This window comes from Dipodomys merriami, unplaced genomic scaffold (assembly GCF_024711535.1).
Source record: "Dipodomys merriami isolate MVZ:Mamm:240054 unplaced genomic scaffold, mDipMer1.0.p SCAF_22, whole genome shotgun sequence".
NCBI classification, from domain to species: domain Eukaryota; kingdom Metazoa; phylum Chordata; class Mammalia; order Rodentia; family Heteromyidae; genus Dipodomys; species Dipodomys merriami.
The window spans coordinates 18,699,595-18,716,401 of record NW_027203604.1 but is presented as its reverse complement, the minus strand read 5'-3'; the positions used below and the strand labels follow the sequence as shown (position 1 = coordinate 18,716,401).

The following is a 16,807-nucleotide window of genomic DNA, read 5'->3' as shown; positions in this document are numbered from 1 at the left end:
CACCGCACTCAAAGGCACAAGGCACTCTGTCCACTACAGAATCACAACACAGCTAACGAGTCACAGCAAAACCAAATGCAACAAAACCCCCTCCTGCAACTCCACTCAAAGTCTCACCTCTACCCCTTCCATGGCAGGCTGAACCAAAACAAAAATTACAGCATGAAAAAAGGCAACAAAAAAGTAAAAAAAGAAAAAAAAAAAAAAGAAAAAAGAAAAAAGAAACAAATCAAAGTGTTCTTCACATTGCAAGTCATAAACTGACTTTTAATAGGTTGTTCTCACCTCAAACTGACAGAATGGAGACAAGGAACATCTCCCGCACTCTGAAATGCTTTCCTGAGGATGGGGAGGAAAATCATCTTTTCTATTTATGTCATTTACATTAAAAACTTCCCACATTCTCAAACACAATAAGGGTTATTGGGGTTAACAGGACAGTAAAGACACAATTATTAGAAAGCACAGAATAATTAACAAATGCTCAGCAGCAAAACAAAAACAAAAAACAAAAAAAAATCCACCTCATCTCAGATGTGTCAACACGGGCCTTTCATAGTCTAACATGGTATTTCTTCCCTAAGTTTAACATTAAAACCAGGATTTCAGTATTTTTGTGTAAAGGGAGAAATGGTGAAACCTAGTGGTTATGTAAATACCTTTTAAAAAGACTTCTTGCTGGGCGCTGGTGACTCATGCTGGTAATCCTAGCTACTCAGGAGGCTGAGATCTGAGGATTGTGGTTCAAAGCCAGCCTGGGCAGGAAAGTCTGTGAGATTCTTATCTCCAATAAACCACCAGAAGTGGCACCATGGCTCAAGTGGTAGAGCACTAGCCTTGAGCTAAAGAGCTCAGGGACAGCAACACAGGCCCAGCGTGAAAAAACCACAACCGACAACAACAACAAAAAAAAACCCAAAAACACCTCTTTCAGGGTAATTTGAGATTTCATGTGAAGTACTAAGGTAATTTAAAAACACTCTTCCCCAACTAGTCAGAAGAATCAGGTAGTAGTGTCCATCAGTTAGGCATGCCCAAGCCCCACCCACAAACAACAGTAGGCTACCACATCACCCACCAGAGTTGCTGTGCATAAGGCTACAGTCCTTACAAACCATCTTTGCTAGACACACAGGAGTGCCTGTGTTACTGGAATAATAGGTGAACATGTGCTGTTTCCTATAAACTCAGTACCAAAAGAAAGCCCTAACCAGTGAAAAGCTATGGTCATCATGGACTTAAGTTGAAGAGGAGGTTTTCTTTTATATTTTTAGTCAACTACTTAACATTTCCAAGTATGGTGACTTGACAAAGCAAAGTACGCTGGGAACAATAATAGGAATAAATTACCTTCTGAGAACTATTCCTTATCCTGAACAGTATCACTATTAATTGGAGCAAAAAACCTGAGCAGTGGTCTAGCTCTGACTGAAGGCAAAGAAACCACAGCCATCCTGTTTTTGGACCCCAATAAACCATGTCCTGAATTTCAGACATGGGTAATATAGCACACTGTCTAATGGAACTTGCTGTTCAGGCAGTAGATTCATGGCATGGTAAAAATATCCCAGCATACATGCATCCAACCCCAGCACAGCTACCCCAAACACAATGGGCTACAGAAGTTTATGGGATTTTGTCTGAGTCAATGGAAATCATTCATTTGCCCATGTTAATTTTGAACTGTGTTTCAGACAACAGGATGTTATTTCAAAATTTAAAAAAAGTAAAATTTAAAGCACAAACACCTAACAGATGCGAGATGGGAGAAAAAGCATCTGCTCTCAGCTCAACTCTTATCAATATGCTCTGCTCTCTTACATGAAGATATGATTTGTTTTTGCATATATAAATAACAAACCTTCCAATAGGTCATGTAGTGTTTGAAACTTCTTTTAACAAGTTTAAAATCCTGTTTTAGTTCGGCTTAGTTGGCTGTTTAGAAGGAGCAGAAAGATAATATACTTAAAAAAAACAACACCTGGATACAAAATGGTCAAAATGAAGCATAATAAAGCCAAAAAAATCCAAGTCAGGATGAAATATAGCATCAAACAAATAGGCACAGGAGGACAAAAAGCCACATTAATTATGCCTGAAAAGAACTGTAAGGAATTCTCTAATAGGGATATTGCTGTATGTAAAATGTTACCAGGGGTCGCAGAATTTAGTGAAACTGTAATTCCCCTGATGAGACATCATCATAAAAGTAAAACATATGCAATGACATTTAGAACAGCAGGAAGCATGCATCTTTTAAAGAAATAAGGGTTTTGTTTTTGTGTGCCAGTCCTCAGCTTGAACTCAGGACCTATGTGCTGTCCTTTAAGCTTTTTACTCAAGGCTATACTCTACCACTTGAGCCACAGCTCCATTTCCAGCTTTTTGGTGCTTCATTGTAGATTAGGTGTCTCTCAAGAGTTTCCTGCCCTAGGCTGGTTTCAAAGATCCTCAGATCTCAGCCTCCTTGAGTAGCTAGGATTACAGGTGTGAGCAACCAGTGCAAGGTTCTAAATTTTCTGATAAACAACTGGAGTGAAAAGTTTAGACCTAGAAAATACACATGCCAGTGTTTATGTGCTTATTACATTCTCCTTAATCCTTTGATAAACTCTTAAAGAGCTTCTAGTTCATTTTACTAGACAATAATTTAAACACAAATGTTTACTGACCACTGAGTGATGAAAAGCAATGGAAACAAGAGCGGAGGAATGCGCCACCATGTAAACTGCAGCTGCCAAGAACAGCCTAGAAAATACACCTTTTAAAAAGCAAGACTAGTGAAAAATACTAACATTTCAAGATTCCCAGACTCTCATATCAACAGAAATACCACATTTAAATGATCAAAAGATCGATTTTTAAAGAAATGTAAAAAGAAATGTTCAGCCATTGAGAAATAAAAACAAAATGTAGTGCTAATAAAAAACTGTTAGCAATTTACATGGACAATAATCACAGGAAATCAGATTTCACACAGGCATTGTACTTAAAGCACTGCTCCAGCATTAGCTCGATGCTGTCAGTGGTGGTGCTGGTGCCCTTTCCAGAAACAAGCAAGCTACTCACGTTGCCGTCGCTCCTCTGGCCCCCTTTGTGGGTGATGACCACAACTTCCATCCACTTGCGCAGATGTTGCTGTTGAGAAAACAAATTCTTTAGAAACAACTTCTTCTTGATGATCATAGGAACACTTCCTTTCCCACCACTGCCTTGTTGTGGGAAATTGTCATCTTTAATTTGTACTTAATGTGAGAAATGCAGTAGCCCGCATGCCACTAGTAATGTGGCTCACTGGCCTCTGCTCTTGTTCTGTGAGCAGCAAGGATGAACTTAACATAACAGGGAGCAGCCAGACCTGTAGTTTCTGTCCATGCTGAGTACTCGACTGTCCCAGCAGACCTCAGCTGTGCTAGGGAAGCTCCTAGCCCAGTGAGGAAGTAGCAACACAAGGTACATACTGTGTGCAGACAGACAATCACAGTAAGCATCATGAAGGAACAGGAACCAACTTTAGGGAGGGCTGGGTTAAGGAGACTGTGATGTCTAAACAGGGCTGGAAGGAGAAAACACATGCGCCAGAGATGGAGGGAAGAGGAAAGAGGGAGGGCCCTGAAGCCACCATGCAGCAGGTAGCCACTTGGAGCTGAGCAGACATCATGGATGCAGAGGCTATGCACTGATGTGGCAGCAGGCAGCAACAGCTGCCTTTCCATGTGGGAAAGGGCAAGTACATGGGGTGGGAGGAGGGGGGCTGCTAGCCAATCCAGGAGCCCTGTGTCCAGTTAACCCATAGACACACTCACAGCCTAAAACTAAACCACAATAATATGCTCAAATAATGGGTTTCCTTACTACCCTGCATTGCTCAAATTTATGTTGATGCCCCACAAAAAGTTAACAAGTTACTTTTAAAGGCTAAGAAAATAGAGACAGGCTCCCAGGCCTTTAACATCCTTACAAGTCCTTGTCAACACCCACAGAGCTGTACTTCCCAAACTCACATAGCCAAGGAACACTATGCGATGTGGGTCAGTGCTCCATGCTGAGGAACAGTAAGAGGAAGGTAAGACACACTTCCCAGCGAGGCTATAAATTAGGCTAACAAAATTCTCTGAAGCTGGGCCCTTATCTCACATCATATACAAAAAATGAACTAAAAAAAAATGAACTAAAAATGCACCAAAGACCTAAATGTAAGAATTCAAACTGTAAAACTTAAGGGGAAATATTCACCATTGTCAACTGCTAACCTCAAAGATATTGTCACATGAGGAAAATCACAACAGCACCCATGTCTGAGCGTGACTCTGCAGAGCACAGTTGCAGTGGTCCTGGCAGAGCACAGCAGGCAGAGGGTCAGCCAGGGAGCACTGTGCTGTGCTTCCTCGGTGGAGGAAGGGAGAGCAGAGACAAAAATCCCCACACTCTTGGCCTTCATTGGAAACTATAGACTAGAGGCAGTTCTCTTCAAGCTGCACTGACAAAGTCTGCATACCAATGTTCTCACTGAATGAGCCGCAAACTCAACAACTTATCTAAAGGACTAGACAGGGGTTTAAAAAATAAAGCTTCATGCAGGCATGCACAGGCAGCAAGAAACGACAGCTGACAAAGGACAGAGACAGATAGTTTCTCAAGCCACATATAAAAACTTCAGGCTGGGCACTGGTGGTGAAAGCATCAGAGCCTCCTAACAGGATGGAGGACCCAGGTGTACCTGATGTGTTCTGATCAGAAAATGATATAACTTCACTTATTTGAACCCTGTGTACTTGCCCATATGCAAACTGTTAATGAACTACATAGGAATAGTGCATTTGGAGAGTTGGATCAAATACTGTCCAACATGGAAATGCATCCCACTGTAATACTTCATTTCTCAATTACAATCTATTACTAAGGTACCACTTGCAATATTGTGTTGCGGTCTTTATTCTTCACTGGAAGATCTATAGATACAACGAACCTGTATGTGACATCAAAAACAGTGTGGCTTTCCTATTTATGTGCTGAACATCTATACTCTGAATACAGTATCTCTACATCTACATAATCTCACTCCTATTTGCAGCTGATGAAAAGGGTACTACACACACAAAAAATACCTTCCGTATCTCTGTGAAATCAATAATGAAAGGCTACTTAGGAAATAAAAGCATGAAAAAAACATACATACTTGCAGTGATGCGCAATGAAATCCTAAGTTAACAAATGATTATTAAGCTATTTGCCACAAGCAAAATGGAGTGCAAAAAAAAAAAAAAAGAAAAGAACACATGAAATCCTCTCTCATCTGCTTAGAGATCAATGCTAAACACGGTTAGATCTCTTATCTGCATAATGATTTGCTTGAATAACACTAAAACACAAAGGATTTTTGATGTTCCTGCTTTGGGCCATACAGAAGAGTGCTATTCTACTCTGCAGAAGGGCAAAAGTGGCAAGGTCTCTTCAGAGAGCACGCAACAATGCACTTGGGTTAATATGTATGTATTCTTTCTGACCTGCAAGTTCTACCCTACAAATGTATGCAATAGGTACACACTGACCAACTATAGCAGCAAAAGAGTGGGAACAATCTAATGTTCCCTTCTGGGGAGTAGTCTAGGAGCTCAACTAATAAAATACTATGCTACCAAATAACACAATGAGATAGCACTATGTATTCATATAAAATAGTAAGTGTTCATGGAAATAGCAAGGACTGTATGCAATTTATCCCTTTGGTGAGATAATGTTACATGTCAAATTCTTCCAGAGATACACCAAGGTTAACTAGCTGTCTTCGGGGAAAAGTACTGGACTTGCAACAAGGATTTTTTTTTTTTTTTTTTTTTGGGCAGTCATGGGCTTAAACTCTGGGCCTGGGCACTGGCCCTCAGCACTTCAGCTCAAGGCTAGCACTCTATCACTTGAGCAACAGAACCAATTCGGTTTTCTGGTGGTTAACTGGAGATAAGAGTCTCACAGAGTTTCCTGCCCAGGCTGGCTTGAACTGCGATCCTCAGATCCCAGCCTCCTGAGTAGCTAGGATTATAGGCGTGAGCCACCAGTGCCCAGTGCAGCAAGGATTTTTGTGTTTACCCTTTGCAGCTTTTGCATTTAAAAGCATATGAATGTATTACTTATTTTAAAAACAATTTGTTTCCAAAGTTCATTACAGAGTATGAGGTAAATGCATTTAGCTTACCATCATCTGATCGCAAAATTTATCATTGAAGGAATTTGGGAAAAGCCTAGTAACTGAAGTCAGCCGATTCACAACGTTCAACGTCAAGCTTCGGTAATCTCCCAGCATCATCAGCAAGGGTCGCATGTGTGTGTGAATCTGATCCACTTCTATGGTAGCACCTTCCAAAAACTATTACAAAAGAGAAGGTTTCGAGAAAAATAGGCAACCAAGATTCTGTACTAGAACTCACACTCAACTTCCCTTAGGGAAAACAGGGTATTAACCATGCCTTGCAGGAACAGAATTGATCTGTTTTTAAAGTTCAGGCAGAGACTATAATATGCAATAACCAAACAAGTGTACAGAATGAGGCTGGCATCCACTCACCTTCCTCATACAGGCCTCTCCCGCCTCCTGGAGTTCACTGTTGGTAGAATTCAGAGCTTTGAAGAGTGCAGCGATGATTTTCTCCCTGGACTGAGGAAGGTAATTGCAGGCAGCAAGTGCATCTTTAGGAGAGAAAATCAGTGTAATTTCATTAGTAACCTGAAAAATACATGAACAATTTTCTGCCCTAAAAGATCCTACCAACTATGAGTCACTAACCCTATTTCCTAACAACTGCACTTAAGAAAAGACCAAAGTCTTACAGCCTCAGATTCAGTACTGCCTCAAAATGAGACAATGGCCTGCCTGAAAAACCATGGTCAAGGTCAACCTTTTACCTCTAGATCTTCAGGTCTCTAAGACAGCCTCATAGGACAAAGAGCATGGATGACCTGGAACAGTCACATCTGAAGTACAGAGGGAATGATCTCTCAAACACTAGTAAGTAATATGGGAAAAGATCTCCATTGACTTCTCTCTACTACCAGAATCTAATCAGGTGATAAAGGCTTCATGTCTTCAAAAAATGTGAATATTATTAAGAAAGAGTGACAAACCTCAATTCTGTATTTTAGTTAAGTGAAAACATTCTAGCAAGAGTTAATACTCAAACTTGCCAGTGGAAATGAAGTACCTAAGAGTAACCTTTATACAGGAACTCCCATAAAAGAGAGGAGCTGTCACAGTCTGGTGTATCCCAATCACTTTGACTTGTATAAGAACCCTCTACCCCCATTCTTTCCACCTACCCCCCCACCCCCATTGAGGGGACTGAACTCTGGGCCTGGACACTGTCCCCGAGCTCTTTCACCTCAAGGCACTTGAGCCACAGCACCACTTCCAGCTTTTTCTGCTTATGTGGTGCTGAGGAATCAAAGCCAGGGCCTCATGTATGCAAGGCAAGCACTCTACCACTGAGACACCTTCCCAGCCTCCCCCCCATTTTTATTCTTGGGTATCAAGCGTCTTCCTCTCAGCTCTTCTATCTCTAATTCAAAAGAGGAGGGATCTTAGACAATATTTTATTAAATGCATAAAAACTAAAGCAACATCTAGCCACTACCAAAAAAACCCCTTCTATTATGTATTCAACACAAAAAGGAAAATGACAGTTTTGCATTCAAGTTCTATTCTCCTAAACTCTGAACAGTTCTCATGCTAAACAATGAAAACTGATATTCCTAGAAAGACTATAGATTCCCAAATGCTTCCAGCACATTGAAAAGCCTAGGAAAGCCACAGCAAACCCAGTAAGGTTATACATTGAGTCTGGTGAAAATAGTCTATAAGGAGTACAGGACAATTCTCCTAAGCCAGAACACCAGAGGCCTAAGAGAATTACAGAATAGGAGTTTACTACAGAGTGAAATCCAGTTTAGAGTATCATAATCACATACCACTTGATAAACATAATCTCTGATACCATCTTTAAAGGCTCACAGAAAAGCCAAAAATTACAAAATAGCAACAACAAAAAAATAATACTTACCCTACCTTTTTGCTTTTATACCCTGTAACTTACTTCTGATTTACATTCACTTACTTAATGCTGCAATCCGTAAAGGAACAAGTGATGGAAGGCTCTTGTAACATGGCAGCTTGGTCAAAGCTGAATCCTCAGCCTCACACAAATTCAGGAGCTGTCAACAGGAAATAAGTTAGGTTACCCACCCCACCCCTTCTGGAAAGACACAGTGACCTTGCAAATAACAGGACACAGCAATCTGCCACACACACTGTAACACAACCCACAAGCCAAACTCAAATCCTGAACAAGTGTGAAAATATGACTGTGCTCCTTTTCTAAAGCAGAACTCTGGTAATTTCACTGGTGGATTCTTAGGCACATTCTCACTCACTTGATACCATGATTTATCTCAAAACAGAAGATCACTTTATCTGTAACTTGCAAATCCCACAATAGGAGGTGCATCTCCCTCTTCTTCAGGACTGCTTCCCCAATGCCTGGACAAACCCTCAAGAAACAAATCATAATTTAAAACACTTGAGCAGTGAGTAGTATTTCTTCTTTTCCAGTACAGGAAAGCATAATAATGAAGCAGGCTGAATGTCAAGCATTTTAGCATCCAAGTGTATATTCATTTATCTAACATTTAAAGCATTATAATGTTCTATTGCTATTTTCCCTTCTCTTTATTGATATCTCAGAAAATAGACTTCTACCAATTTTTCCCTTAAAGATTGCTATCTGAGCAGGGTGCCAGTGGCTCAAGCCTTTAATCCTAGCTATTCAGAAGGCTGAGATCTGAGGATCTCAGATTGAAACCAGCCCAGGCAGGAAAAGACCATGAGACTCTATCTCCAAGTAACCACCAAAAAGCTGGAAGAGGAGAAGTGGCTCAAGTGGTAGAGCACCAGCCTTGAGCGAAAAAGGTAAGAGATAGCGCCCAGGCCTCAGTTCACGCCCCAGTATGGCAGACACACACACACTTACACACATACACAATTCCTATCTGGTAAAAGATTTTATTTTCATTTTACTGTTTTAGCTTTCATTTTGAAAAGATTGTGTGTGTGTGTATGTGTGTGTGCTAGTACTGGGGATTGAACTGAGGGGCCTCCCGCTCTCGCTCGGCTGATTACCTGCATCACTGCCTGAGTCTTCTCTTAATGTTGCCTGACCAGTCCTCATGTACAAAGACAGGCATGGGACTCAGTCATCACCATCCACACGATCCACACCACCACCCCCCTACCTCTGTGTAGAACACCTTATGCTCCACCACGTTGAGGTCCATTGTGAAGAGCCGGGGCTGCAGCGTTGTGCAGAATGTGTTCCCTTCCATCAGGCCAATCTGTGCATTGGCAGGCTGGTGTCGCAGCAGGTGCTTCTTAGGTGGAACCATATCCTGGAGGACCTGGGAAAGTAGAGAGGGGCACCAATAACCAACTGTTCCTTGAAAAGCAAAGACCCTTCCTTGTCAACATGAATGACAACTAGGAGATAACATTACAACAGATGCCTTTTAAGTAGGATGTGCTTCATGGACTAGAAGCAGATCATACATTAAGGCTCCAGCACAGCCTCTCTTAAAACAAAGCAAAATAAGCCTGGCAGTAAGGGTTCACACCTGTAATCCTAGCTATTCAGGAGGCTGAGATCTGAAGATCGTGGTTCAAAGCCAAGCCAGGCAGGAAAGTCCCTGAGATTCTTATTTCCAATTAACTAACAGAAAACTGGAAGTAGAGGTGTTACTCATAGTGGTAGAGCACTAGCCTTGAGCAGAAAAGCTGAAGGACAATACCCAGGCCTTGAGTTAAAGCCCCAGGACCAACCAAAAAAAAAAAAGAGAGAGACAATCTACCAGATGATGTTATACAGACTCAGAAAATCAGCCTCCTATTCCCTTAGTAGTGTTACTAATAATGTCATAAACATACCACGCTATTTGTGTATCTGAGGTTAAAAACAATGTGCACAAAAAAAGAATGTGCACCAAAAAAAAAGAATGTGCACAATAATACTGTAAAACGGACATAAAATTGTAAACTATTTACAACTCAAATCTAAGAGAAGAAAGGGATGTGAGACATCTCACCTCTTTGTGGGGTTCCATTATCACTGTCACGCTTTTCCCAGTGACCTGGGCCAGTACTTGAAGGGAATGCATAGCCTGTTTTCTCACAGTAGAGTTTGGGGAGGTGACCTCTCGAACCAAGTCATGGGTCACATGGTGAAAAGACTTCTCCTGAGCTGCTACAATCTCTTCAGCTCTCTCCTCATCTTTCAAAGGAGTTGCACATCTCATCAGAAGCTGTTCCAGAGTGGTCTTTGCCATAGCAACTGCCCCATTGGAAACCTGCAAAGCAGGGAGGCCTTAGAAGGAAAGTGGGGTGATGCTGCCTACCACAGCCAGGGACTGTAGTTGTGGAGGTGGGAGGGAAGGGATGGTAGGGGATAAACAAAGGAGAAGGTAACAATGCTTGATAGGAAATGTACTCATTACCTTGCTCGTGTGCTCATGTAACTGTAACCCCTCTGTATAGTATTTTTTTTTTTTTGCTTTCAAGTTATTATATATTTTTATTGTAAAAATACCGTACAGAGGGGTTCCAGTTACAGGAGTAAGATAATGAGTACATTTCCTATCAAGCATTGTTACCTCCTCCTTTGTTTTTCCCCTACCATCCCTTCCCTCCCCCACTTCCAACTCCTCCCTCCCTCCCTTCCCCCCCACAAGTTGTAAAGTTCATTTTCAACATAGTATCTTGTCTGTATAGTATTTTTAAAATAGAAAACGTATTAAAAATTAAAATACAATTTAAAATTTTTTTTAAAAGGAAGAAATCTAGGGGCTGGGAACCTGGCTCTGTGGTAGAGTGCTTACCTCGCATGCATGAGGCCCTGGGTTCAATTCCTCAGCACCACATAAGCAGAAAAAGCTGGAAGTGGCACTTTGGCTCAAGTAGTAGGGCGCAAGCCTTAAGCTGAAGAGATGAGGGACAGTGCCCAGGCCCAGAGTTCAAGCCCCACGATCAACAACAACAACAAAAATATTTTAATAAAAATAAAGAAGAAATCTACATCAGAATATCTACTTGGGAATTAGTACCACAATCACTTCTAAGGCCATTTCTGTGTGTCACTTAGAAAGGAAATCATGACATAAAATGACCCTGGCACTAGCCAATCTAAGGAGCTGGCAATGGCCACCACATCCTATAGGGATGAATTAAATCTACATATGGATCATAAAGAATATTGTTTTTGCTTTTTTTTTCCCTTGGGGGGGAGAGGAGGAAAGGAAGGGACACAGACAGGGAGAGGGATAAACAAATGTAATCACGCTACTTAGTATATACATTACATGGAAAATGATCTTTCTAACTTGTGGGCAGGAATTGGAGGGAGAATCTAGGGGAGAGTAAAGGAAGGGGTGGCATTGTCTGAAAGAAAAATGTACTCATTACCTGACTTATGCAATGGTAGCCCCTGTGTACAATACCTTAATAACAAATTATTCTTAAAAAAGAAAAAAAGAGGAAAAAAAAAAAAAAAAAAAAGAGGAACTTAGGTAGCACATAGGAAACAATGTTAGTGCCATTCTGGGCTAGCCTCTATGCATCAGGCACTGTCCTAGCATTAAAGTCACAGTGTCACACCGAGTATCAAGGATCCCCTACAGCATGGGCACTGTGAAACCATCTCAAACTGACTGTTCTCCAGGAAACCAGTTCCTCGACAACACATGGTCCATCACCCACCTCTCCAGTCAAGTCCATCATGACAAACAGGAGCGCTTTGAGGAACGTCTGCTGGTTCTGGAGAACCCATGTGAGAGGGAGTCGCTCCATGAGAAACTTAATGGACACCACACCTCCAAGCTTTGCATACCAGGCCTGCTCATAGCAACATGCGCACAAGCGCTCCACGATGTAGGAAAAGAGGGGCAGCTGACAGGCCTGGAGAGAAAGAAACCAACTGTGTGGCATCACTGCAATTTTAAACTAGCAGCTTCCCGAAGGACTCCTCAATATGTACATACCCTCTCTTTTGAGCCCAGGATGATGCTTGCAACATCGAATATCACAGCTAAGGCCACCTCCCCTATTTTGCAAAGTTCCTTTTCTTCATAGGCCATACAGATAGCTATGGCATCAATAAGAACCAAAGGATCCATTCCTTTTGACCCATTCTCTTCACTGTGAAACATGGCAGTGCTCGGCTGACTGCCCACCTGGTAGCAAGGCAGCAGGAAAGGACCTGAAAAAAGTGAACATATAAGAAAGTGGAATTCATGCACATGAACAGCCTTGGCCCTCTAGGTTAAAGAACTCAATAAAATCCAGCTTTGGTTACCTTACAGCAACTTTTGTTACCTTACAGCAACTTTTGTTAAATGCAGTGATTTGTAAAGTGTTCTAATAATTCACAGGCTGTTTTTGTGAATGTTTCCTATGGTATGCTGCACTGCTTTATGATTTCCTCAATTAGTAACTCAAAAACGAGCCACAATGTAAAAAGTCACGAAGCAGGCTAAGGGGACAGAGCCTGGGATGACCCAATATCCTGATTCCTCACACACACTGAAATGAGTACCTTATGGATCCTAAAGCTAGGCAGGATGGAATTCCAGCCAGAGAGAGAAGGTTAGCACAGGGGAAGTTCTGAGAAATGACATGTTCAATTATATAACATGGAAGAAAAAAAAGGGGAAAGTGTTCACCAAAAACTGTGGTTGATCTCAGGGTCTGAACCACTAGAGCAAACTGCAGCAGGGCTAATTCAAGTGCTCTGGAGACTTACTGGTCTGGTAAGAGACAAACAAACAAACAAAAAAATGGAATACTGAAACAGCTGGGCGCTGGTGGTGCATGCCTATAATCCTAGCTGCTCAGAAGACTTAAGACCTGAGGATTGCGGTTCAAAGCCAACCTGGGCAGGAAAGTCTGTGAGACTCTCACCTCCAATGAACCACCAGAAAACTGGAAGTGGTGCTGTGGCTCAATAGGTAGAGCACTCACCTTGAGCTGAAGAGCTCAGGGACAGTGCCCAAGCCCAGAGTTCAAGCTCCATAATCGACAAAAAAAAAAAAGAAAGAAAGAAAAAAAAAGAAAATACTGAAACAGACTTTTAAAAAAACATTCCATGAAAGGAACAGAAATAAACAAACAAGAGCAAATATAACTGATCCTTCACCACCAGAAGGTGAGAGTCACTGAGGCAGCTGTTCTAGGTAGAAGAACGCAGAAGAGGGCTGTGGAACAGACTAACTGCTACAGGGGAGAGCTGCCTGGAGAGCAGAGTGGGTGGTAAAGCAGAAGGGAGGCTGGCAGTGGGGAATACCACTGGGGGAGAACCTATTTTACATACAGAATGTCCAAAAGGGCCTGCAGATTAAATTCAGTAATTTTAGTCAAAAAAACAAAAAAACAAAAAGTCCAAAAACTTTGATCAATGTCATAAAAAACAACAACAACAAAATCAATCAGCCGTCAAACAGAAAAGGTCAGATAATGTGATGTTAGGAAAATGAACCCTTAGATATGTATTTTAATCTTTTTTTCTTTCATGCATTTGTTTCTAACTCATTTATAAGATTATTTCTTTGTTGCTTTGTATGTCCCTCCCCCACAGTATAACCCCTGCTTTCACTATATTTGATGTCAGTATAACTTGTGGAGGAGATGGGGAAAAACAAGTTGTTTAAGGATACAGGTGGACCTGTTGCAACAATGAGAAGTACAAGTTGTCATGTCGAAAACGAACTTTACAACTTTGGTGTGAGGGGGGGAGGGGAGGATTTGGGGGGGAAGGGGGGGAGGCTGGGAAGGGATGAGAAGGGCAAACAAAGGAGGAAGCTGCAATGCTTGATAAGAAATGTGCTCATTATCTTGCCCATGTAATTGTAACCCCTCTGTACATTATGTTCACAAAAAATAAAAATAAAAATAAAAAAATCAATCAGCCATTCAGCTTCTCTGAAGTAACAAAATGTAGTAAGTGTTTTGCAGCATGTGAAGATGGGAGTAGGCACTTCCTCTCCCCAATAACTTCACACTCACCACATTGCTGGGCCACTGCCACCATGGTGTAGTGGCGGATCAAGCTGGCTACAAAAGGGAGAGCACTGGGCCGCAGGTCCTTGATAACAGCAGACATAAACGCCCCCGTGAGAGCCTGCTCAAAGGTCTTCCGTGCTGGAGTGTCTTGTGCTTTGTAGCGATGTGATATGATGACATTAGGTATGGCCTTTTCAGTAAAGCTGAAAGTCAAAATGAGAACTCACCATGATACCCAACTCCTAGTCAATATTTCCACTGTGACTACCTGGCCACTTCCCTCTTATTCAGACATTTTGGATAAGTGAATTTCACAACTTTAATTATGGCAACATCTAGAATCAAATATGAATTTCATTATCAACATTTATGGTCAGTGGCTCAAGACACATCAGTTACTCTAAACACAAGAAAAGAGTAAGATAAATTACAAAAATGGAGGCATATTCAGTAGTCATTACTTTTTTGACTTAGGAGTTGATGATTCTGTGGTATGCTGGTGGCTCATGTCTGTAATCCTAGCTACTCAGGAGGCTGAGATCTAAGGATTCTGGTTAAAGCCAGCCCAAGCAGACAAATCTGAGACTCACAAAAAGCTGGAAAAGACTGAGATTCTATCTCTGAGCTTTCTCACTCAAGATTGATGGCCTGTGCCTTAAGACACAATTCCACTTTTTCAAGATCCAAGAATCACCTACATTTTCCTGCCAAGGCAGGGTTTTTTTGTTTTTTTTTTGTTTTTTTGGGGTCCGGTCGTGGGGCCTGAACTCTGGGCCTGGGCGCTGTCTCTCAGCTCTTCAGCTCAAGGCTGGCGCTCTACCACTTGAGCCACAGCACCACTTCCGGCTTTTTTCTTTTTGCTTATGTGGTGCTGAGGAATCGAACCCAGGGCCTCAGGCATGCAAGGCAAGGCGCTCTACCACTGAGCCACCTTCCCAGCCCACAAGGCAGGGTTTTTTACTGTGATCCTCAGATCTCAGGCTTCCGAATTGTTATGATCAGACACATGAACAACCAGCACTGACCTTTTACAATTAAAACCAGCTGTGTGTCAGTGGCTCATACCTATAATCCTTAACTCCTCAGAAGACTGAGAGACCTAGGAACATAGTTCAAAGCCAACCTGTGCAGTAAAGTCTGTTCGTGGTTAATTGAAGACTGCTACCTCCAATTAACCACTCAAAAAGCTAGAAGTGGAGTTGTGTTTCAAGTGGTAGAGTGCTAGCCTTGAGCAGATAAAGCTCAAGGACAGTGCACAGGCACTGAGGTCAAGCCCCAAGACCAGCACCAAAAAAAAAAACAACTAGGAGCCAGTAGCTTATACCTACAATTCTACTCAAAGGCTGAGATCTGATGATCACAAGTTCAAAGCCAGCCAACCCATGAGACTCTATGTCCAGTTAACTAGTAAAAACCACAAGTGTAGCTGTGGCTCAAGAGGTTAGAATGCTAACCTTGAGCAAAAAGCTCAGGGGTGCCACCCACACTGAGTTCAAGCCCCAGAACCAATGTGGGGAAAAAATGAACAACAACAAAAAAAAGCCCTACACTTTAAAGAAGCCAAATCCTAAGAAGTAAATCAAGTGAAGATCAAATAGGCATGTAAAAAGTCACAACTAGAAAGGCATGCTGCTACATGCTGAAAAATCCCACCAAGAGAACAGAATCAATCAATTATGTGGATCTAGCTGTTAAAGCATTACTGCCAGTTTTTTCATGAGATTAACTAAAACCCATACAAGTGAAGAACCGAGGCAGCACTAGCTGGGCACCAGTTCTGGAAGTTCCGGTCATTATGTCTCCTTCACTCCAATTCTTCAAGCCTCTTACTATTTTTAATTTCTACCTTTTTATCTCTGCATGCATGCTTCACTTCTTATCTAAAGGATTTCTCTCATGCACATTCTCTCTCAATTTGAGCAATTTCTAGATTCCTAGTTCTCACTGGTATTTATGCGTCTTTTTATTACTTTTAACTATCTTCACTTGATCTTAGTCCTAAGGCGGAGAGGCAATGCACTCAACATCTTAAGCATTTTAACTCCAGGTCAGTCAATGTCTACTTGTTTTCTCTGATGGGATTATTGGTTCTCACTTATGTTGATGTATTTCCTTGTATACTTGCTTCTCTCTTACTGCTCCATCTTCAATGTCCTTTCCCCTCATCCCCACCTTTATGCAATGATAAGGATTGAACTCAGGGCCAGCCATGTGCAAGCTAGGCAAATGTGCTACCACTGAACTACATCTCCAGCCCTTCAGTGCCCTCTCAACAACCGATTAGATTCTATATACTCAGAAATCCTAAATTTTTAAAAAAGAAGAAGACCAGGTCTCACTATACAGCCTAGATTAGCCTTGGACTTTCAATCCTCCTGCCTTAGCCTCCTGAGTGCTGGGATTATAGGCATATTCCACCATGCTCAACATGACACTAATTTTGATTCTGGGAGAAATGTAAAAATACATGGGAAAAATCTGTTACCTGAAGTTTACAATACTGAAATATACAAATGTCACCTCAAAAAGCCATTATATAAAGATCATATATACAGCCTAAAGTGGTCAGAACAAAAGACAAATATCATAACATTTGAAAAGTGAGCACAATGATGCCTCGTATTCCAGATGCTATGGGAAGCCCAAGGGGAGGGGAAGGGACACCACCCTTGATTCACTGAAGCTTATATTCTAAAGGAAGAGGCAAAAAGTGGAATAGAA

The 16,807-nt window shown here is 41.6% G+C and overlaps 1 protein-coding gene across 10 annotated transcripts in view; it reads right to left on the bottom strand.

Moving 5' to 3' along the window:
* The window catches only part of Trrap (transformation/transcription domain associated protein), a 101,761-nt gene that overhangs the window by 49,474 nt on the left and 35,480 nt on the right, over positions 1 to 16,807 (bottom strand). For 4 of the 10 annotated variants that reach the window (XM_070033544.1, XM_070033549.1, XM_070033545.1 and 1 more), the window contains exons 23-33: positions 14,090 to 14,289; positions 12,070 to 12,287; positions 11,789 to 11,986; positions 10,123 to 10,383; positions 9,280 to 9,441; positions 8,106 to 8,202; positions 6,563 to 6,684; positions 6,194 to 6,364; positions 3,070 to 3,138; positions 286 to 339; positions 118 to 138 (exon numbers count right to left, since the gene is read on the bottom strand). In XM_070033544.1, the coding sequence (XP_069889645.1) occupies positions 118 to 138; positions 286 to 339; positions 3,070 to 3,138; positions 6,194 to 6,364; positions 6,563 to 6,684; positions 8,106 to 8,202; positions 9,280 to 9,441; positions 10,123 to 10,383; positions 11,789 to 11,986; positions 12,070 to 12,287; positions 14,090 to 14,289 (1,573 nt within the window). The remainder of the gene's footprint in view (positions 1 to 117; positions 139 to 285; positions 340 to 3,069; positions 3,139 to 6,193; positions 6,365 to 6,562; positions 6,685 to 8,105; positions 8,203 to 9,279; positions 9,442 to 10,122; positions 10,384 to 11,788; positions 11,987 to 12,069; positions 12,288 to 14,089; positions 14,290 to 16,807) is intronic. The other 6 variants (XM_070033551.1, XM_070033552.1, XM_070033553.1 and 3 more) reach the window with 3 other exon arrangements.